Source organism: Bufo gargarizans, chromosome 7, assembly GCF_014858855.1.
Source record: "Bufo gargarizans isolate SCDJY-AF-19 chromosome 7, ASM1485885v1, whole genome shotgun sequence".
NCBI lineage: Eukaryota > Metazoa > Chordata > Amphibia > Anura > Bufonidae > Bufo > Bufo gargarizans.
The window spans coordinates 64,829,093-64,851,128 of NC_058086.1; the positions used below are offsets into that span (position 1 = coordinate 64,829,093).

Sequence of the window (22,036 nt, forward strand, 5' to 3'; positions counted from 1 at the left end):
TCTTGGATGGCATTTTGAGGCTTTGGAACCAATTACTCAACTTACAATGGTTTCAACATACAATGGTCGTCCTGGAACCAATTGAAGGGGTTGTCCGGGTTCACAGCATTTTCACCCCGGCAGCCCCCCTGACTTGAACATCGGACCAGTTCATGCTCTGATGCTCCCCTTTCCCCTGCGTGGGCAAAGGCATTTTCAGGAGTTCTGGTGACGTACCAAGGCTCTCCATGGGGCTGCCAGGAAGCCTGGTGACATCACCGGCACTGATGGGCGGGCTTTAGCGCTGCCCTAGCCGGTAAAACGGCTAGGGCAGCACTAAAGCCCGCCCATCAGAGCCGGTGACGTCACCGAACACACTGCTGGGCGAAAGCTTCCGCCCGGCAGTGTGTTATTGTAAACAAAAAAGCCCTTGCCCTGCACGATCTAGCACAGGGCAAGGGAGCGCATCGGGGCATGAGATGCTCCGATGCTAACATCAGGGCGACTGCCTGGGTGAAACTATGAGTGTGTCCGGGATCAGCTCTGAACCCGGACAACCCCTTTTAATATTGTAACTTGAGGGACCACTGTGTAGCTCATGCTTCTCCATCACAGAAGCACACTTTTCCTACAATATGGCCAGTGCTGATGCATTGAATGACTTGAATTTTTCATTCTTATAAAATAACATTAAAAAGTAACCGGCCTGGTAATGGCCGGTGAGATGACACTAGCAAGAAACCCACTACAGGTAAAGAGTCCTGCTGTACTGAATATTGCAGTATTTTTTATATTCGTGTTTGTCATAATTTTACTCATTATCCTGTGGATGTGTAAATGCTGCTTAGATTATGAGGTGGCAGCACCGTGGATGTGGCTGGCATACGACGGCGGCAGCGGTGACTTATTCCCCGTTCTACGTTTCAGAGACATCTGTCGACTTCCATTTCATATTATTTTTGTATGATTTCAATCTGTGAATTTTTAGAATGCTCAAGTGATGGAATAAACTGTATTTCTTTTACATACAATGTTTTACTAGGGCTCTGGTTTATGCAGAATTATTTCGGAGACACTTCCATGAATTTGTTTGTAGAGCTAGCTGTATTAAAGGGGTTTTCCCCGACTATCCTCTGAATTGGTCATCAGAAGAGATGAGCGAATCGACTTCGGATGGTACATCCAAAGTCGATTCGCTAAAAAATTAGTTCTAATACTGTATGGCAGGGATCCGCAACCTCCGGCACGCCAGCTGTGGTGAAACTACGACTCCTAGCATGCACACTTTGGTACCGATATTCCCTGTTCACTTTGTAGATTGTCAGCAGCTCAACCTGTTTACACGGGAAGAAGCGCTGCTGACGCCGATTTTTATGCCCGCAGAAAAATGCGATCACCTGACAAACGAACAAGTTTGTTGGCTGATCGCTGCCATGTTTGCACAGTCCAACGATGGGGAACTAGCAGACTTATGATCCCTCTGGCGGCACTTGTCTCCCAGGAAAACGGATCCTGGTTAACCCTAATGACGTGCAGGAGTCTGTTCGCCCTCATATACACTAGATCAGGCATGTCCAAACTGCGGCCCTCCAGCTGTTCCAAAACTACAACTCCCAGCATGCCTGGATAGCTTACAGCTATTAGGGCATGCTGAGAGGTGTAGTTTTGCAACAGCTGGAGGGCCGCAGTTTGGACATGCCTGCACTAGATAAAACGCTCGCACTGCCGACAAATGCATTTTTTGTCTGCATCCTATCCGCTTTTTTTGCAGGTCGGATGCTGACCCATTCACTTCAAAGGGGCCGCAAAAGATGCCAACAGCACTCTGTGTGCTATCTGCCCATCCGTTCTCCGTGCTGTCTGCAAAATTGTGGACTATGTCCTATTCTTGGTCTGTTTTTTGCATATGCGCAATTTGCGGACCGCAAACCAGCCAACGCTCGTGTGCACGATCCCTAATGTGTATGAGCAGGTTTACATGTCAGAATAGACCGTAATAACACACCCTTTGATTGCTCCGACCATAGCACATGCGGCTTCATTTTCAGATTTCTTCACCCGTACTTGATCTTCTGGAGACATTTGCGTCTTCTCAGAGCATTCCAGAGTAGCTGCCCACGATCTGTATAGGGTGCGGCCGCTGTCTGTATGTAGTCTGGCCAGAGAATGTGAGATTACCTGTTATCGTCTGTTTACGGCAAAACGGATCCTTGTGGATGAATATGAGCGCTGTAGATGAGAAAATGCAGCTGACCCGCCTGTGTAAGGGTCCCTGCACATAGCAATTTCATGCGCCGCCTCCATGAGGCACCATATTCTCTCCGAGGCAATGCTAATAATATAGCACTGGAGCGTGATACTATTTTATTTTCCTCATGGAATCTGTGAGATAAAAAAAAATATAAACTGCCTCCCTGTAAGGGCTCATGCACATCATCAACGTATTATTTTTTTTGTCTGCCTATTCACTTCAACAGGGCTGCAAAAAAAAATGGAAATGACTCCCTGTGCATCCCTGTTTCCATATGTCAGTTCTGCAAAAAAAATTAAAACATGTCCTACTATTGTCTGCGTTACGGACAAGGATAGGACTGTTCCGTCATGGACCGGCTCTTCCGTTCTGCAAAATACAGAATGCACAGGGCTGGTATACATGTTTCGCGGATCCGCAATTTACGGACCGCAAAACATCCATGATCAGTGGACGTCCCAGCGGTAGGACCCCCACCGATCTAATAGTTATCCCCTACCCTGTGGATAGGGAAAACCTTAATGTAACTAGAATACTCCTTTAAGCCTTCCTTGTGCCAATACCATCTAGACCAAACACATTGAGGGTTCTAGGCCGGTCTTCGTTTCCGCCCCTGAGCTGGTGGATAAAGCGCCTAATTTACGACGAGGCGCACCACAGCCAGTCCGTTCTGCTGGGGTAAACACTACCCCAGACCACGGCTAGAGCAGTTTTCACTCCATCTTTAGACCTGTGTCCAGGGTTAAAAGATAGTAAATGTGTTCAGCCCCCACCACGTGCAAGCGGTAAGCATGGCGTAAAAATGCCCCAGCATCAGAATATTGTCACAGGGGCGTTTAAAAAGTTGCAAAACGGGGTCTTGCAAATGTGTTTTACACCAAACCCGTCCTCACTCTGTGTACTTGTAAACAAGGTCTAACCTCCGTTACAATTGCAGGTAAATGACTCATTAATTTACCCAGAGATTAGCAAATTAGGATTGTGCACAGGAGTACGCCTCCCCTGGGGGAGATTTGTGCCACTTGTTTTGGGTCCGTATGCTAAAAAAAAACCCTGACAGTTCTGCAAATTATCCTAAGTAGCAGCATCTTATAAGTGAATGTGACAGGACTCCTAATATCACAGCCAGAGGGGAAGGGTGGGGTATGGAAAATGTGGTGGGGGGAGGGGGCAGACGTGTATGAGGTCTGCTTTGTCTTCCTGGGTGTGCTTGAGGCTCTCTAGGTTTTAACACGAGGGGGGTGGAGGGGTGATCAGGGTTTGCTCTGTGTGTGTGGGGGAGGGGTGGTGACTTCTGTACTGAAGGCTATTTTACAGTGTGAGGCTCCTGTGTGTGGGCTCCTGGGGGTCCAGCGAGGGGAGGCCGCTACGTGTAGGATGGGGGTGAGCTGCGCCGCTCTGTGTTTTTAAGGGGGAATGTTGCTGTTATATGAACCGATGAGTTTTACTGTCCTTCTGCTACTCGGAATCTCATGTCTAAAAAAAACCATCTGCGTGTCACATGTGAAAATACCTGTCCATACAGAGCCCGCTATAGAGGAGGTGGGGGCTGCATTCAGGGGCCATAACACGGTGGTGCTTTGTGCGCTCTATATATTGAGTAGCGAGAAGGCATTGGAAATCCTGAAGGGGATGTTTCATCTTGACGATAAGAGAGCCCCCCCCCCCTCACAAGCAGAGGCTGTCACTCTGATCGACCTGTCCTGCAATCAATAGCCAGATTTAAAGGGATTTTCCAGGCTTCTGACATTGATGATCTCTCCTCAGGAAAGGTCACGAATATCCGATCGGTGAGGGTCCGACACCCCACACCTGCAGCCTCCATCTCTGAAACTAGGTCTTGAATGAAGAAGGAAGCACAGCGCCGTTCAAAGTGCAGTGGCCGTGCTGGGGTACTGCATTTCAGGTGCCATTGAGGTGAATGGAAGCTGAGCTGCAGTACCCCGACACAACCACTGCGCATTGAACGGCGCTGTGCTTCCTGTTTCCTGCACAGTTGATGGGTGAAGGTGAGGGGTTTTGGACCCTCACTGGTTGCATCTTAGTCATCAATGGCAGGAGCCTGGAAAACCCCTTTATTACTACAGTTTTCCCTGTAGCTGCCAACTGCAACTTCCCCCACTAAAATCGCCTGCTTGTGGGGAAGCTCAGGAGCCGAACCCACCTTGACCAACTCAACAGGGGTTTTGTGTAAATGGGGACAACTCTTAAAGGGGACCTAAAACTTTAGAGTCGTGCAGCAGTGCTCCTCAGAGGGTTATTCCAGCGTGTGGGGTATGGATCCACAGAAACTATATGGGATGCATATACTCTGCATTCTGCAAAGATGGAACAGACCATAATAAAGATAACGGCGCAGAACGCTCCGAGAAGAGCTGCCGCACGATTGTGTTTCAAAATGGCACCCAAATTTTAGGTCCACTTTTAAGATTTTTGTTTCTGTGCTGAACAAAGGCCCCCATACACATTAGAGTATTGTCAGCCAAACCTTTGGTAGGACCATCCGACAGTCTAACGTGTATGGGGAGCTCCCGACTCTCCGCTGACAGATGATGTCTGGGGTTTGAAGGATCAGACACCCGATACATTGGTTCTACTGGGAGATAAGTCACCACCAAAGGTGCGGCAGAGTCGAGCATGTATATGAATGAGGGAGCCGGGAGCAACGTGATGGCTGTCAGGCAAATGAAGGTGTATGGGAACCAATAAAGCTTACCCCTTCATCTGAATGCACTGCAGCTTCCCCGACTTCAATGGAAAAAAGCTGCAAAAAATCAAATTAGGCACAAAGCCGGTCCGTCTATAATAGGTTGTCACTTATTTTCTAGGTGCACCTCACCAGAAACAAATGCCTACCTGCAGGTCGCATCATTCTGTGAAATATTCCCTCAGATAATAACATGGACACCCCTGCCGTCTTCCCTATCTTGCATGCCGTGAGGATTGCAGCCGGGACCTTGTGTTTTATATTCTCTTTCATCATTCCCTTCAAAAGATCATGGAGGTGTGAGGGATTTTTTTTTTTTTAATCTAGGATTGATGGCATATCCGGCAGGTCTGCAGTCAGGTGCTGCACACGCTCATCTTCTCCCCGCTGTAGATCACTGGAGCATTGGTGTATTAATCATCGCTCCAGCCCTTCAGACATCAGCTCCCGTGGACCTGAATCCATTATCGGGGTGACTCCGCGCAACCTTGACGCACAAACACCTTCCCTGACAGGAGTCCAGCAACTTAATTCACAGCCGTAATCAGCATGCCGGCCTCATCCCTTCCCAGCTTCACATCCGATATTATAGAACCCTGACACCCGCTAATGGGAGAGGTCACTGCATGTTCAATAGCCTGCGCTCCCCACCACCGGGGAACAGGCGGCCTCTGGGCGATGGCGGTGTCGCTATATCTAACTGATAGACGGGAAGATTTAATCACAATTTGTAATGAAGCATTACGTACAGTAGGTTTGTGTGTGCCCTGGATGCATATTTGTGGGACCGGGGGCCGCGTGGACCAGGAGCTTCAGCATCCCTGTGGTATGAGAGGCTTCATTTACACCGAGATTTTTATACCTATTTTAGTTTGATGTCTATTTCAATATGGCACATCAAAATGTATTCTTAGGCCTCATACACAAGGCTGTATACACAATTTGCGGTCCCCAATGCACGGGCAACATCTGCGCGGATTCCGCAGATGGATCAGACCTATTCAACTTGAATCCGGACTGCGGACCCGTTCAAGTGAATGGTTCTAGGAGGTGAGCACACGGCCGGTGCCTGCATATTAGGGACCAGCTGTTTGCGGGCCACAATACGGACAACGGCAGTGTGCATGAGCCCTTAACCTGCCCCTCCCCGTTTATGTTTTATATTTTTTCATAATTTATGTGTAAAACATAGCCCAATACTTCAGTGGGTCTGACCTTCAATATAAGGCATAGCCCATGGATGAGGTTGTTGCCCTGAAATTTTGCGACAATCGACGGTAAGAGGTAAAGAATGAGCCAAATCCAATCACCGCATTAAAAAATCCGCTGCGGATTTTCAAACTGCTCCAAAACCCGCAATGAAATAAGCAAAGACATGTTTTTTTGTTGCAGGTTTTGGTGTGGATGTTCCTTTAAGAAAAAGTGACTCCATGTGTGAACAGAATCTAAGTGCTCATTCACACCAGCGATTTCCACGTGCAGGTGCTGTCTGATAGCACACTGACTTATTAAAGGGGTTTTCCAGCAGGACAGAATTGATGGCCTATCCTCAGGAGAGGTCCTCAATATCTGATCGGTGGGGGTCTGACTCCTGACACTCCCGCTGATCAGCTGTTTAAAGACCGTGACATTCTGGTAAGCACTGAGGTCTTCTTTCGTCACGCCGAGCACAGCGCCGTACACTGGATAGTGGCTGTGCTTGGTATTGCGCTCAGCTCCATTCGCTTCAATGTGACCGATGGCCTAGGAAGAGGCCGTGGCCTTCACCTAAGCATGGCAGCCTCTTCAAACAGCTGATCGGCGGCGGTGCCAGAAATCAGACCCCCAATGATCAGATATTGATGACCTATTCTGAGGATAGGTCATCAATATTCTACTCCCAGAAAACCCCTTTAGGCAGTGGGCCAATTCACATATCTTATTTTCTTTCTTTCTTTTTAGGCCTCATGCACACGACTGTTTTTGTGGTCCGCATCAATTTTTTGGCGGCTCGGGTGCAGACCCATTCACATCAATGGGGCTGCAAAATATGCGGACAGCCCTCCGTGTGCTGTCCGCATCCGTTGCACCGTTCAGTGGCCCTGCAAAAAAAATATAGCATGTCCTATTCTTGTCCGTTTTGCGGACAAGAATAGGCATTTCTACAATGGGCCGCCCGTTCTGTTCCGCAAATTGCAGAAGGTACACGGGCGGCTTCCGCTTTTTGCGGACCGCAAAAAACGGCACGGTCGTGTGCATGAGGCTTTAGGCTGTCTTTCATGTTAGACTTGCCCAATGAAGTCAATGGATCAGTGAAAACAAAGCAGACGGCACATTTACTCCATCTATGTGTGGTCTGTGGCTCACGGATGGTTGCTAGGAAATGCTGAGTGGGTTCTTCAGGGAGTTTTTTCTACATACTGTTGCCATACAGACAGGAAAAAAAACAACAAATTGAATGCTGCGTAGAGAAAACTGATTCAACACGGATAGAAAATTGTCATTGCAAGTTTTAAATTGCTCATCTGAATGAGTCCTTAAAGCAAATGCCCCCCCCCCCCCCCACTTCAATGCTAATTTCTGTGCTTTAACTGAAGTGATTTCCAAATTCTGTGCCCACTCTTAGTAGACAGCATCTTTGCAGTGAACGGAGGTTTGTATTTCTGGGACAGAGCTCCAAATCGCCTACACAGAATAACATGCTGCTTCTCTGCCACTAGAGAGCGCTTACTTGCATCTTGTTTACACATTGATTACAAGGAGCTTTAAAGCTCCCTCTAGTGGTGACTGCAGATTCGAGAAATTAATCCTCACAAAATTTTAGACCTAAAAAATGAAATGGTGAATAAAAGGGGGGGGGGGGGGGGATTTAAAATGCATATTTGTCTCTATATGTTCACATGGGTTTTCTACCCCAATTCATTCTGATAGGCCTATTGATTCCCATAGAATTTAGTTTTTAATTGGGTTAATGTATAAATCTAGAGAGAGCTTGGAATTTACAAAGAGCTTTTCATGGCCTCAGCTTCGGTAACAGCGTCATACCCAAGGTCATCTTCAAGGCAGCAGCTGACTACAACAGCTGATCGGTGATGTCATTGGCCCGCTTTGATTAGATAACAGTATTTCCTGTGTGCCTTGTACATGCCTGATCGGTATATATTAGTATAATGCCTTGATGCACTTCTTGTCTGCTTTATCTTTTACCATATGACCTTATCGTCACATTCTCCTAGGTTAGCAGCAGCACAGAATCCATATTCAGTCTCCCTCTGCCGAGTCCAGTCCTTATGGTTTGGATGCAGCCAGCAGATAACACAATGTGCATCCTCTGAGTGACACACACTGATTGCTTTCATAGCCAAGGATGCGATTCGGTGCTGCTACGCCAGCCTCAGGAGGTAAGTGATAGGACAGATCTCCTGCTGCCATCATAAATGACAGCTCCTCACCCTGCACATAATGTCCCCGGGTAGTGCACGGCCGCTGGAGCTCATTACTACACATACATCCCTGCAGGGACAATCGGAAAAATGCTGCGCGTGGACTATAGGTTGCTGGCTGGCAATGAATACGGAGAATGAGGGGTCATCGACAGCCTGTGCCAGGGTTTCTAAAATTATACCGTGGTGTAGAGATGCAGGCATGCCCATGAAACAACTCTGCTTCTGTCCGTGGACTGTGTCTGGTGCTACGGCTCAGCACGATTCACATAGATGGATTTGGATTCACAGATCGACATTAGTCAATGACTGGATTCAAGGAATACACAAAGGAAAGCAAATCTACCTTGGGGTGGGCGATATGGCCTAAAATCTATATTGCAATATAATTTTAAGCATGTGCGATATATATCGCTATACATTCTATATTTCAGGAGGGTAAAAACTTTTTTTTTTTTTCTTCAACTTTTTTAATTTAATAGCCATTAGCCTCCTTAGGGGCTAGAACCCTTATCCTATTTACCCTGATAGAGCTCTATTAGGGTAAATAGGACTTCACACTCTCCCTGCTGTCCTGGGATCTGTGCACACAGCAGCAGGGAGCTAACCATGGCAGCCAGGGCCTCAGTAGCGTCCTGGCTGCCATGTGTGGAGGGGGGTCCGCAATTAATATAATACTTAGAAGAGGGGGAGTAGAAGGGAGGGGCTGTGGCCACTGCACCACCAATGAATATAGTTAATATGCCTGAATACAAACGTAGCCTGCATGTGCCAGCCATATCCCATACCTGGCCTCTATTACTGCGCGCCGTGATCTGTCGCAATTGACCCCTCAGGACCTGAGGAGTTAATTGCGGTGGATCACAGCGTGCAGTCATAGAGGCCGGGTATGGGATATGGCCGTCACATGCAGGCTAGGCGCAGTGGCCACAGTCCCTCCCCTCCTCCTCCTCTCTGTTACCATTGGTGGCGCAGTGCCCACAGTCCCTCCTCCTCCTACTCTAATATAGACAAATGGATGCTATTATAAGCTCTATACAACAAATGTTGTAGCTTTAAAGGGGTTGTCTCACTTCAGTAAATGGCATTTATCATATGGAGAAAGTAATACAAGGCACTTACTAATGTATTGTGATTGTCCATATTGCTGGCTGGATTCATTTTTCCATCTCATTATACACTGCTCGTTTCCATGGTTACAGACCACCCTGCAATCCATCAGTGGTGGTCGTGCTTGCACAATATAGGAAAAGGTGCGCTCTTTCCTGTAGTATGCAAGCACGACTACTGCTGCTGGATTGCAGGGTGGTCTTGACCTTATGGAAACGAGCAGTGTATAATGCAATGGAAAAATAAATCAAGCCAGCAAAGGAGGCAATATGGACAATCGCAATACATTAGTAAGTGCCTTGTATTAAAAAGGTTGTCTGGTCTTTTACTATTGATGACCTATCCTCAGAATAGGTCATCAATATCAGATCGGCGAGGGTTCGACACCTGGCACCCCCGCCGATCAGCTGTATGAGGAGACGCAGTGCACATGTGCTGTCTCCCGTCTTTCTTCCTGTTTGCTGTCGCTTTGCCATAGACATCAGCGGTGAGCAGGAAGAGAGACAGACGGGAGACGGCACGTGCACATTGCGCGCGCCATCTCCTCATACAGCTGATCGGCGAGGGTGCAGGGTGTCGGACCCCCGCCTATCTGATATTGATGACCTATCCTGAGGATAGGTCATATTTAATAGTAAAAGCCCGGACAACCCCTTTAACTTTGCCTAAATGCAATTTGCTAAAGTGAAACAACCCCCTGTGAGGGGAGTGTAACGGATAAGTGATGCAGTGAGCGAGGCTGAACTACAATACCAGACACAGCCCATGTTTGTCTCTTTCGTTTTCACTTCTTATTTCCGTGCATCACATAATATGAAAGCCGTCGGATATGGCAGGCACTTCTGCTTCTTAGGAATGTGACTTTTATTACTAGAAGACGTGTCCGATTTCCCAGAACTGCATTAAACAGACTGAGCCAAAGCTATGATCAATCCCACAATGATGTGCAACCAGACAGATGTTCTCCATATACACCCCTGTGTGTAGTCACCGATACAGTCACCCCTAAGTGACAACCCACACTATGAGAATGTAACACATCTGCCAAAAAGTAATTGCCTGCTTTTTCAAGAAATAATAACTACGTATAAGATGTGTCCTTCACGCTTAGAGGTTTTGGCTGGCTATGTGTTGTACATAGCATAGAGGCAGAACAGGCAACTGCTATGGGGCTCTTGAAGAAAGAGAGCAGCCCTGATTGGTGCGTCCATATGAGAAATTCAGAAGCACAACTTCGGACTGAATTTGGACACTTTAGACTTGCAGCTACATTCGTCTTAGGCCTCATGCACACGACACTTGTTTTTTGGGTCCGCAAATTGTGCATTAGGAAAAAAAAAACGGATGCGGCATTCTTTTTTTTGGGAGGATCCGTTTTTTTCCACAGATCCCTTGTAATAAATGCCTATCCTTGTCCGCAAATGTGAAAAAAGTAGGACATGCACTATTTTTTTTGCTGAAGAGAAACACGGACAACGGACGCGGAACACAAACGGATTAACGATCAGCATTTTTTTGCTGACCCATTGAAATGAATGTGTCCTCATCCTATCCGCAAAAAAAAAAACGGGACGGAGGCCAAGAAAAACAACTGTGGTGTGCATGAGGCCTTAGAATGTTATTCTGAAGGTGCAGGATCGGGTGCACACAGGTGAGCAAAGGTGTTTTTTTGGTGGTCACCAAGTTCCTTTCCACCCCTAAAGCCAGTTTCACATGAGCATGTTTGGGTCAGGAAACACACTCCATGTGAGGGCCGCATTTTCCGGCCCGAACACTGATCCCTGAACTCGCAGCATCATCATGACTTATGATGCTGTGAGTTCCTGCCTGACTGTGGATCCACTGTACTGTACTCATAGCATTATGTGAGCACAGTACACAGGTCACCTACAGTCGGGCAGGAACTCACAGCATCATCAATCATGATGATGATGTGAGTTTGGGTCAGCGGAGCGCTACTGCTCCCTGTCTTGAATGAACTTGCCCGGAGAAAGAAATAGCGATTAAGTGCAGTGGTGAATGCACGAGGAAGCCGGCACACTGAAACAAACCCGCCGCGAGGCTGTGCAAGCATAATGGACTAAGGTTTTTATAACCTTGTTTTTGATATGTTTTATTTTTTTTTCCATCAAATAAAGGACACTAAGTTAATATATTACTGGTTATATATAACATATATGGATTACATGGACAGTGGAAGTCCCAATAATCAGGATAAAGACCAGCCACTAATAATCTGCCATTAAGAAAAAACATAGACACTTATATTAAGGCCTCATGCACACGGCCGTTGTTTGGGTCCGCATCCGAGCCACCGTTTTGGCGGCTCGGATGCGGACCCATTCATTTCAATGGAGCCGCAAAAAATACGGACAGCACTCCGTGTGCTGTCCGCATCCGTGGCACCGCCAAAAAATATAACACGTCCTATTCTTGTCCGCAAAACGGACAAGAATAGGCAGTTATATCAATGGCCGCCCGTTCCGTTCAATTGCGGAAGGCACACGGACGGCTGCCGTTTTTTGCGGATCCGCGGTTTGCCGACCGCAAAAAAACAGCACGGTCGTGTGCATGTAGCCTAAAACTGATCTGCCGTCCTAGCATGCCTTGTTTGAGGGCCACACATCAAGGAGATATGGGTCCCCCTGCTTCCTTACCAATGGCTGCCTGCAGTGCATAGATGGCAGCCATCAGTCTTTGGGGGGCTCCGCTCATGTATACAGCATACTCGCAGTCCTGAGTACACTCCATTCTTTCATATCTGCTACTATATGGGCTGATAGTACAGTGGGCCTGGCCCCTGATATGTGGTCCTTGAATCAGGCGGCAATAGTATCCTGACACATCCTCTTTAAAGGGGCTTTTTGAGTATCTGATCCATGTAGATCCATCACCTGGGACCCGGTCTATCAGCTGTTTGAGAAGGCAGTGGCCTTCTCGCAGCTTTTCCTAGGCCAGTGACGTCACGTTCATCACTCACATGGCCTAGGTGCAGCTCAGTCCCACTAGAAGTGAATGTGGCTGAGCTGCAATACCAAGCACAGCCACTATACAAGTGTATGGCGCTGTGCTGGGTAAGCTCAGAGGAGCGCCTGTGCCTTCTCAAACAGTTGATCGGCGGAGGGTCCCGGGTGTCAGACCCTCACGGATCAGTAAAAAAAAAAATACTGTAGGAAAACCCTTTAAATAAATTATAAGGGTTTTCATGTGTTAAAGAGTTGGGCTATTCTGGATAGCCCATGATCAGATACCAACCGACTGTGTCATAATTTACTATGATACAGTCACTTTGGGTCAGAGGAGATGCGGCCGACACACAGACTGTGTTTCTTGGGCTAATCACACTCGTGTGCAAGCTGTATCTAACCTGCTTGTTGATGGTTTCCAAGTTTCAATAGATTCTTTCTGCATTACAGAGTAAGGCCTCATGCACTTGGCCGTTGCACGTCAATTTGTGGTCCCCAATGCACGGGCAGGCAACATCCATGTGGCTGCCGCAGACGGATCCAGACCCATTCAACTTGAATGGGTTCGTGTAGTGTATGGGTCCGCATCCGGGATGTGGTGTGCACACGACCGGGGCCCATATATTGCGGACTCGGCTCTTTGCCGGCCGGGCAACGGCCATGTGCATGAGGCCTAAGTAGAGACAAACTGAAAAATATGTAAAAACGGTGCCGGCTTTTCCGTCTGCTAACCATATAGCCAATGTTCATCAATGGTGGAACCTCACATGGGAACAAACGGCCCCCCCCCCCCCCCCCAAAAAAAAATCTCAGGCTATGAACATGTTGTAAACGGAAAGGTTTAATATATTAAAATCAGAATCGGCAGTGAGGAGCAAAAGGTTCATAAATACACAAAAAATAAACACGGAACGTAACCTGTGCAAAAGGTGGGGGAGGGGAATTCATGTCAGGAAAACGTCGATTGTCAGCCTCTTGTGGTCCATCAGCGTAATACTGTGCGGTATAGAAGTTGGATGTGCGGCGGTACACGTATTGCCTCCTTCGGGCTGTCACACCAGTGTTGCTGCTTAAACAGGACGTGACGTCACACTGTGCAAAATGTAGTTTGGTAAACAAAGACGTTCCCAAAAATCTAACACGAGCTCGAGGCGGAAGCGGTGACCTCAGAGGAGGACGCCTTCAGGGCCGGCCTTAGGTGTTCAGGCGCCCTGTGCGAGCTAACCTTGTGGCGCCCCCCCCCCCCCCCCCCTTACACCTGGTCGCATAAACACACACAAAGAGGAAAAAAATCTATGGGACTCCTGTGAATATACCACAAAAGTTTTATCTGCACTCCTATTTACCACCACATATAACACAGTGATAACTCTATGAGTACAGATAATGTAGTAGATGTCACCTGCAGTCCTATGTAACACTACAGATAACACAATGATAACTCTCTGAGTACAGTCTACAGATAATGTAGTACATGTCACCTGTAGTCCTATGTAACACCACAAATAATACTAGTGCTGATAATGTGGTAGTGTTACCTGCAGTCCTATGTAAAACCACAGATAACACTAGTGCTGATAATGTGGTAGTGTTACCTGCAGTCCTATGTAAAACCACAGATAACACTAGTGCTGATAATGTGGTAGTGTTACCTGCAGTCCTATGTAAAACCACAGATAACACTAGTGCTGATAATGTGGTAGTGTTACCTGCAGTCCTATGTAAAACCACAGATAACACTAGTGTAGATTATGTGGTAGTGTTACCTTAGTCCTTAGTGTGCCTTCCTGTGTCTATCGCATTCGCACGGACTCCCTGCTGGCGGCGCTGCCTCCTCTTCCTTCTTCCTCCGCACAGAACGTCCTGATGCAGCTGCGTCAAGACATAGGAACAGTGGGCATGGTGATGGTGACACACAGGAAGAGACACACACACACACAGGGACGGACACACACACATACATATGATAAATATGATCACATCACAGTTCCTGCCTGTCTGCTTTGGTAAAGCTGGGCTATGCCAGGCTTTAGCAGAGTGGGCACAGGACAGTGGACACAGGGCACGATATGTATGCAAGCACAGCTGAGCGAGTGCAGGGCAAGGGCCCGCATACACATTGCTCCTCCTGCCTGTCATACCCCCCCCCCCACACCGGGTATTTTGGGGGGCATTAGTGGTTGGATAATGCAGATTGTGCACATAGCCACCAATCATATCCCCCGCCCCTCCCCTAAAGGTAACTGATGTGCTGGGGGAGAGGAATATGATTGGTGGCTATGTGCACACTCAACATCAGCAGAAAGGAGTTAAAGTCCAACCCTTAATGGCCCCCAAAATCCCTGGGGGGGGGGGGGGTTGATGTAGTAGCAGGAAAGCACACTGTCCCCCTGTCCTCTATGAGCCCCCCCCCCCTCACCCATTGCACACTTTTCCCACTCCAGATGGGCCAGTGGGCTGGCGGCAGCACATCCCCCCGCCCAGTCACCATGGCATTGGCACATTTCTCCCTGTCCCCTCCAGATGGGCAGCATCAGCACATCTCTGTCCCCCCCCCACCCCCGAAGCACCATGGCATTGGCACATTTCTCCCTGTCCCCTCCAGATGCGTCACCATGGCATTGGCACATTTCTCCCTGTCCCCTCCAGATGGGCAGCATCAGCACATCTCTGTCCCCCCCCACCCCCGAAGCACCATGGCATTGGCACATTTCTCCCTGTCCCCTCCAGATGCGTCACCATGGCATTGGCACATTTCTCCCTGTCCCCTCCAGATGGGCAGCATCATCAGCACATCATGTGCTGATGCTGCCCATCTGGAGGGGACAGGGAGAAATGTGCCAATGCCATGGTGACGCGGGGGTGGGGGGGGGACAGATGTGCTGATGCTGCCCATCTGGAGGAGAAATGTGCCAATGCCATGGTGACGCGGGGGTGGGGACAGATGTGCTGATGCTGCCCATCTGGAGGAGAAATGTGCCAATGCCATGGTGACGCGGGGGAGGGGGTGGGGGGGGGACAGAGATGTGCTGATGCTGCCCATCTGGAGGGGACAGGGAGGGAGAAATGTGCCAATGCCATGGTGACTGGGGGAGCGGGGGGGGGGGCAGAGATGTGCTGATGCTGCCCATCTGGAGGAGAAATATGCCAATGCCATGGTGACTGGGGGGTGGGGGGACAACAGAGACTCTGCCCCCCCCCCCCCAGTCACCATGGCATTGGCACACTTCTCCCACCCTGTCCCCTCCACTTGGGCAGCATCAGCACATCTCTGTCCCGTCCCCCCATCCCCCATGGCACTGTTGGCACATTCACATAAATCATTCATAATCATTTCTTCAAATAAAAAAAACCTACTTGTTCTCTAGCTGTGCCTGAAGCCCTCTAGCTGCCGCGTGGGCCTTGCTGACTCTGCTGGCTGGGCGCGCTGTCTCCTCTCTGGGGGCGGAGCTCAGTGGCTAAGCTCCAGCAGCCACTGGTCTGCTCTCTTAAAGAGACAGGCAGGCCAGCCAGGCAGCAGAGCGTAGCTCAGAGCGGCCGCGAGCCCCGCCCCCTCCTCACTCCTTCAGTCCGGACCGGAGGGAGCGCAGAAGAATAAAGATTCGCTTCACTGCAGGCTGCCGCCCAGCGCCCTGTGTGAGTCTGACTGTGTTGTGTAGTAAGTCCGCCGCCCGCCCGCAGGCCCTGCCCCCTGCAGAATAAATATTCGCGTCACTGCGGGCTGTCGGCCGCCCGGCGCCCCTGTTGCTATGGCGCCCTGTGCGGCCGCACAGCCCGCACACCCCAAAGGCCGGCCCTGGACGCCTTAGTATCGTCCATCACCTGTAAGTACCATGTGACACCGCCATCTGTCCTGTCAGCACTTGGTCCTTCTCTGATGTAAAACACGTAACGACAACACAGATTCGCGGAGCAGGATGTCCTTCAGTTGTCCCAGTCCCAGTGTAGACACTTTAGCTCCGTTCACCTCTAAGATCTCATCTCCGACTCTCAGGAGGCCGGAATAAAGCTTGGCAGTGTTGACGTCGCTCATGTCCTGCACATATATACCTGCAGGGCGAAGCGGAGAAGCATAAGGACCTGCGCCATTACATAGAAGGGGGCGGCCATGCAAGCTGAAGCCAGATCAGATTTACTGATCAGAACTGAATTGTTTATTCTGTATTCATTGCTAATGGCCGTGCAATAAACCACAAAACTGTGGAACCTTTAAAGGGCATCTGTCAGCAGATTTGTACCCATGGCACCGGCTGACCTGTTACATGTGCTCTTGGCAGCTGAAGACATCTGTGTTGGTCCCATGTTCATATGTGTCCGCATTACTGAGAAAAATGATGTTTTAATACATGTAAATGAGCCTCTAGGAGCAACGGGGGCGTTACCGTTACACCTAGAAGCTCAGCTCTCTGCACTTTGATTGACAGGGCCAGGTGTTAGGATGTTATCACTGCCTGGCCCTGTCAATCAAAGTGCAGAGGGCGGCAGTTGCAGAGAGAGCAGAGCCTCTAGGTGTAATGGTAACGCCCCCGTTGCTCCTAGAGGCTCATTTGCATATAATAAAACATCATTTTTCTCAGTAACACGGACACATATGAACATGGGACCAACACAGATGTCTTCAGCTGCCAAGTGCACATGTAACAGGTCAGCCACTGTCATAGGTACAGAACTGCTGACAGATGCCCTTTAACCATGCTTGATGTCTAGACATTTAGGGTACGGTCACATGTTCAGGGTTTTTGATGCCGTTTTTAAGCCAAAATCAGAAGTGGATCATAAAAGGAGAGAAAGTATAAAAGACAGATATGACTTCTCCTTCTTGAATCCACTCTTGGTTTTGGGATTCGCGTCCCCACCTATCCCTTGGTTGAACTTGATGGACTTATGTCTTTTTTTCAACCGTATTAATTATGTAACCTGAACATGTGGCCGTATCCTTACTACGATTGCTCTGTGGTTTGCGTTGCCACGGGGAGACCTTCCAGTCGCGGCACAGGCGGTGTCGCCGTACCCGCATGAGGTTTGTCTTTTACCTACCTGAGTCTGGCCTCCCGTTACCAGAAGAAATACTGAACCCGAAACCTCCCTTTTCAAGACAATGCAATTCCAAAAGGCGAGTACCATCTGGGTAAACCTCCGCCACCTTCCCTAAAGCACGAGCCATGCCAGGAGATCCAATGTCTTCTACGCTGAGTGCACGCCTGTAGATACGAGAAAAATGTAAGATGTAACAGTCCTAGATACAACCACTTCACTTCAGATCAGCACTGATAGGGGTGGTCTCATCAGAGATAACCATCAGAATGCTAACCTCTAGGCAATCTACGGTGAGCTCCGGGCACCCAAACAGCTGATTTTGCCAATGGAAGGTGCAGCCTGCCACACATATCCCCTACAGCAGGGATCAGCCTCCTCCGGCACTCCAGCTATTCTGAAACTACAACTCCCAGAATCCTCCTTTTACTTCTTTGCGAGTTACAAGAACAGGCGAGCAAGTGTGCATGCAGGGAGTTGTAGTTTCACAACGGCTGGAGTGCCGAAGGTTGCTCAACAGGTGGCAGGAAAATCCAGTATTACATGGGGGCACTTCAGATGAGGGGGTAAGCTTTCCATTCGGGTAGGGACACATTATAGCATGGCCTGCACAATTGGATTTGTAATGACTTATGAGAAGGTTAGCGCACGCTACACTACAAGATCAGTTTAGCAATATTCCACTATAATTTACAACTTTAGATCATACTGGTACATTGCTTACTGCTTTCTATGATTGGAAAGTGCCACAAAATAATCTAGCAGGCTCACAGTTTGCGGATCCCATCTGAGCACAGCTGTCAGGTATGAGGGTCCGTTGTTGCCTTGCTGCAGTATATCGGTAACATACCTTGGAGCGGTGTTGGCTTCTCCTGTAATGTAGGCAGCAGAGCGGTCTGACTTCCCCAACAAGTTCTGGACAGAGGATGCTCTTCTTGGTAGGTTAAATGGTGACATCTGGTGGTGAATTGAGAGTACTACACATTAGAATAACAGCAGCAAAACTATTCTACACCCAGTCTCTAATGATTGACATTATTTAACCTATAAAACGTAACTTATAGATTTATATGATGTAATAAGACTTTAATGTTCCAGAAAGCCATGAGTTTACATGATATATTATCTCTATACATTATACCAACTCATTATTTACACTGGTATAAATAATCACCAATTTTATTAACCAGTTAAAGGGGTTATTCCATAAATAATGTAAAAAAATAAAAGTCATACATAATCTATTAGATGACAACCTCTTTCTGAGGGCTCATGCACACGACTGTTGTTTGGTGGGTCCGCATCCGAGATGCATTTTTGGGGGCTGGGATGCGGACCCATTCATTTCAATAGGGCCGCAAAAGATGCGGACAGCACTCCGTGAGCTGTCCGCATCCGTTACTCCATTCCATGGCCCCGCAAAAAGGACAAGAATAGGGATTTCTATGATGGGCCGTCCGTTCCGTTTTGCAAATTGTGGATGGCACACAGCTTGGCGCGGTCATGTGCATGAGCCCTAACAAAGATAGAATCAGCCCTTTATCTCACATCGATCTCGTTATTCATTGCTCCTGCTAGATTTATTTCAATTAGGGGGTGTGTCCTTTCTGCTGCATCTGGTGGCAACTGAAGGATGGAATGAGCATGTGAGCAGGACAGAGAAATTAGAAAAAAAGCAAACAGCATGGCGCTATACAGATAGATTTCATTGTATGACAAGGTAGCTATAACATTTTTTTAATTACTTGCCATTACAAAGCTATTCAGATCCAGGTGCTGGCTTGAAACCTGTAGAATATTTTTTATGGGACAACCCCTTTAAGTTCACATCAGTCTGGACAATCCTCTTTGTTAAATACATCAGAAGAAAGTGTTGTCCCCTGTCCTCGCCCTCTATTTGCTACACTGTATCAGTGTAGATAAAAGGGTCCGAGTGATATAGCAAACTCTCAGCAGAAATAGTTCTGTCTATACAGCCTTGGGTGTAACCCAAAATATTTCTATTCACTGACAGCAAGCAGATCTTGAAATTGGCAAATAAATTAATCTGGAGAGTTGCGTCTTCGTTTCTTCAGGGCAATTAACAAAGTGAAGCCCGGTAGTCAGCAGAGACAGCGGTCGGACGGCAGGCTGTGTTTCCACTAGTTAATGTAATTAGGAAGGAAGGGTGTACGGTATAATGTAATGCCATGCTGAAGCAATTAGAGCGGCGAGTATGTGCGCTGTCAGTCCTGTCCCTGCAGGCTCTGCTGATCTGCACGGTTTCACCTGGCGCCTGCACACACTTGCAGGATGCCCACGGGGCTTTATTTTAATGGTGAAACTCTAGTCAATGTCAGGGGTGACGAGGATGGAGCTTGCAGGAACATAATTTAAGAAAGAGAAATTCTGGAAGATCGGGAGGCATTAATGAGTTATATTCCTGGCTAAGCACATAGCGAGGGAAAAAAGCTGAACAAGTCAATTGCAAACAATGAAGTAAAGTTTTGGGTAATAAAAAAAAAATCTTCAAAACCTAAAGGGGTTGTCTGTGGTCAGAGCTGAACCTGGACATATCCCCTTATGGATCCAGGCAGCCCCTCTGAGATGAGCATTTCATGCTCCGATGCTCTCTCTTGCCCTGCGCTGAATCGCACAGGGTAAGGGCTCAGTGGTCCACTGAGGAAGGGAGAGTGAATCTACCCGTAACGCGTATGGTGAAACAAGTGATGTACCTGCATTGAAAAGCCTCCGATAATACTGTATGGCCATACAGAAGAAAATTTCTACAGTAAAGGATTAACTATTCTTATCGTCGAAAGCTGCACCAAAGGAAATTGCGGAACAGAGTGGCAACTCCTGCGATCTTTGGAACTCCCGCGAAATTTAAACCAGCTTGCTGTATGGAGCGACTGAATAAGCCGGCAAATATTTAAAGCTCCATTGAAGCAATAGGGAGACAGCAGACGCTAGACGGTAAGCCAAATATCGATTTAAAGTTTTCTTCAATTCAAAGCTCATATCGACTTTAAAAGGATATGCTATAAGAGACTTTTCACATTAGGCCTCATGCACACGACCGTTGTGTGCATCCGTGGCCGTTGTGCCGTTTTCCGTTTTTTTTCACGGACCCATTGACTTTCAATGGGTCCGTGGAAAAATCAGAAAATGCACCGTTTTGCAGCCGAGGCCGTGATCCGTGTATCCTGTCCGTCAAAAAAATATGACCTGTCCTATTTTTTTGACGGACAACGGTTCACAGACCCATTCAAGTCAATGGGTCCGTGAAAGAACACGGATGCACACAAGATTGGCATCCGTGTCCGTGATCCGTGGCCGTAGGTTACTTTCATACAGACGGATCCGAAGATCCGTCTGCATAAAAGCTTTTTCAGATCTAAGTTTTCACTTCGTGAAAACTCATATCCGACAGTATATTCTAACACAGAGGTGTTTCCATGGTGATGGGGACGCTTCTTGTTAGAATACACTACCTTCCTCCCTCTATTGTTATAAATCGTTGGTGGCACAGTGTGCGCCCCCCATATGCCCCCCTCCCTCTATAGCAGTATCAACATTGGTGGCAGTGTGCGGCCAGGCGGACACCAAAACGACTTTTTTTTCATGTCCGTGGATCCTCCAAAAATCAAGGAAGACCCACGGACGAAAAAAACGGTCACGGATCACGGACCTACGGCCCCCGTTTCTGCGGACCGTGAAAAAAAACTGTCTTGTGCATGAGGCCTTATCAGGATTCCTGTGGACACTTTATGAACATGTTGCGCTCCCAGTGAATACACCTACAACATTTTCAGTGACATTCAGTTTTCCAAATTGGGATAGAGTGCCAGAAGATAATACCCCCTCTTCCCAAATAACAGCATATACTTGAAGTTTTTTGGTGTGATATATATTATTGAATTAATCGACACTATTGAGTCATATGAATATAGTGTCGATCATGTCTACCATAATATATGTGACTGTAATGTTGTATATTATTGCTACATTGTTCTTATAAATTTTATTACTTGTATTTTATGGGGATTTAATAAATATTTTCTGCACATGTCAATCTGGTTGCCAAGTGTATGAGTGCTCGCTCATTACTCTATTACTACATTTGCCTTTTAAGAGAGGGTGGGGTGATTCCCTCTATATGAGCTTGCAGCACCATACCTTAACTACTTGCTAGTGAGCCACCACAACCTACCACTATTTTTATTTTTTGCTGTTTACAATTTTTTATTTTACCAGTGCTTTTTTTCCCATACAGCTCTACAGAGGAAGTGACATTACAGATAAGCACATACTTTTCTCTTGTAAGCATGGTAAGCCATGCATACGAAAAGCCACACTAAGGGTACTTTCACACTTGGGGCAGGCAATTCCATCGCCGGAACTGCCTGCCGGATCCGGCAATCTGAACGCAAACGGATGGCATTTGTCAGACAGATCCGCATCCGGATCCGTCTGAAAAATGCATTGACATATGCATTTTCCGGTGTCATCCGGAAAAACAGATCCGGTATAAATTTTTGCATTTTTAAAGGTCTGCGCATGCGTTTTGCCGGAACACCAGATCTGG

General features: G+C 47.7%; 1 protein-coding gene across 1 annotated transcript in view; it reads right to left on the reverse strand.

The window, feature by feature from the left end:
- Window positions 1-13,264: 13,264 nt before the first annotated feature.
- The window catches only part of KIAA1614 (KIAA1614 ortholog), a 49,055-nt gene continuing 40,283 nt past the window's right edge, over window positions 13,265-22,036 (reverse strand). The window contains exons 9-12 of the mRNA XM_044301832.1: window positions 18,320-18,426; window positions 17,473-17,636; window positions 16,240-16,485; window positions 13,265-13,615 (exon numbers count right to left, since the gene is read on the reverse strand). Coding sequence (XP_044157767.1) covers window positions 16,292-16,485; window positions 17,473-17,636; window positions 18,320-18,426 — 465 coding nt within the window. The 3' untranslated portion in view covers window positions 13,265-13,615; window positions 16,240-16,291. The remainder of the gene's footprint in view (window positions 13,616-16,239; window positions 16,486-17,472; window positions 17,637-18,319; window positions 18,427-22,036) is intronic.